This window comes from Anarrhichthys ocellatus, unplaced genomic scaffold, assembly GCF_004355925.1.
Source record: "Anarrhichthys ocellatus isolate YVR2014 unplaced genomic scaffold, GSC_Weel_1.0 scaffold6, whole genome shotgun sequence".
Classification (NCBI taxonomy): Eukaryota; Metazoa; Chordata; class Actinopteri; order Perciformes; family Anarhichadidae; genus Anarrhichthys; species Anarrhichthys ocellatus.
Window position 1 is genome coordinate 11,895,002 of NW_022280036.1, and position 1,966 is coordinate 11,896,967.

Here is a 1,966-nt window from a genome sequence, read left to right on the forward strand (position 1 = left end):
CCCTGTGTGTCCACCCCATTTACCTTCATGTTTACTGCTCTCATCATAGATCACTTTGATCATATAAAGAAAGTGGCCGGGGCGGGCGTCGTTGGTTTTGGTGGAGATTACGACGGGGTTACAAGGTGAGTTCAAAACATTCAAACTTTCACTCAACAACAAACACTCAACTGTGAAACTGTATTTCTCTGCATGTCATCCTCTCAGACTACCAGAGGGTCTGGAGGACGTGTCCAAGGTGCCCAAAGTGGTGGCTGAACTGCTGAGGAGAGGATGGACTGATGAGGAGATCAAAGCTGCTCTGGGAAACAACCTGCTCAGAGTCCTAAGCAAGGCTGAGAAGGTGAGACTTACGTACACACACACACACACACACACACACACACGCGCGCGCCAGATAATGCGCGCGCATTATCTGGATTTAGGCTTGGAGGCTACAAATTTATAAATAGACAGTTACAAACATTAGGATTTGATCACTTTTACTTGTACTGCCACACCCTGGAGTACACTTTTACTCTTCAAGATCTTAGTAATCATGATATTCAGGAATTTCTTTCCCATGTCAAAAGTAATCCAGGGATAGTTATTTCAGTGGAAGCAGGAACCACTAGCAGCCAGTGGTGGAATTTACTCAAGTACTCTACTTGAGTTTTTTCATTTTATGTTACTTTCTACTTTTACCCGATCGCATTTCAGAGAGAACTATTGTAAATCTTTACCGCAGTAAATGTATTTGACAACAGTTACTTGACAGATTATGATTTTACATGTAAAGCATTTGATTTTATATAATACGAGGGACTACTGTAGAATATACTACACTATATACAATTGTTGAATTTAGCTCCACCTCAACCAACTACAACATTAAAATGCATCAATAATGATAATTATCCAATATGATAGTTTAACACTCACAGAGGCCATTTTCATGCATTATGACTACTGATTATTTTCTAATTGTGCAAAGCTTTTTTTCCTCATAAAAACTGAACATGTATGATGATTGACATGCCTAACTTATCCTGGAAATAGCACAACTCTCACTTTTAACAATCCATTATATGCGTCTCGTACTTTCTGTACCTGGTGGCCACAACAGTGAAAAGCTGATCAGTCAAAAGCAGTAAAACAATTATACGTAGGTGCACACAAATAAAAGGTTTGGATTTCTGTTCAGAACCCTGCATCTGAAACACAGATTGGAATCATAAAAGTAAACAGAATTGGCTCTTTTTATCAGGAAGGACTCGACGCTTTGGTAGCAGGTGGACCCTGTGAGTCAACGTACACACACCCGTCTCTGTCTACTGCCTGACGGTTTTATCTTTGTGTGTCAGGTCCGTGACGGTCTCCAAGGCAAGAGTCCGGATGATGTTCCTATTCCATATGATGAGGTGCAGAACTCGTGCAGGACGAGCTATGGTTACCACAATGCTGGAGCCGTCCACTCACTCAGCACACTGGCCCTTGTGCTCACACTGGCTCTCCAGGCTTTTATCACAACAGTTTCATAAGATGCTTATCACGACAGCTGATAGCATGTACGTGAAGAATTTGTCTGCGAGTACTAATAAAGTCTGATTTAAATGTCGGGATGACTTCCACAGATGCTCTGTTCTCAGAATCACTAAATAGTTTCACTTTACTGTTTAAATGTTTTTATAAACAGCTTGTTTTTATCTGATTTTAAAGGTTTTCTGCAGGTTAGCTTTACTACAATTGACCAAAAAAAAACTGGCCCAACAGTTTTACTGTCATCAGGAAAACAAAGACAACAACACGGTGATTATCATGTCAGACCAAGTTCAGTTTATTGATCTCCATCTGTTTTATCTCACCATAACACTGTCAGATAGAGACTGCTGTGGGCAAATGTTGGTGTGTGATGACAATGATACACCAGTGTAATCTGAACACACACACACACACACACACACACACACACACACACACACACACA

At 40.7% G+C, this 1,966-nt stretch overlaps 1 protein-coding gene across 1 annotated transcript in view; it reads left to right on the forward strand.

The window, feature by feature from the left end:
* The window catches only part of dpep1 (dipeptidase 1), a 5,379-nt gene extending 3,782 nt beyond the window's left edge, over positions 1 to 1,597 (forward strand). Inside the window, exons 8-10 of the mRNA XM_031846541.1 lie at positions 50 to 125; positions 208 to 343; positions 1,344 to 1,597. Coding sequence (XP_031702401.1) covers positions 50 to 125; positions 208 to 343; positions 1,344 to 1,520 — 389 coding nt within the window. The 3' untranslated portion in view covers positions 1,521 to 1,597. The remainder of the gene's footprint in view (positions 1 to 49; positions 126 to 207; positions 344 to 1,343) is intronic.
* The last annotated feature ends 369 nt before the right edge of the window (positions 1,598 to 1,966 follow it).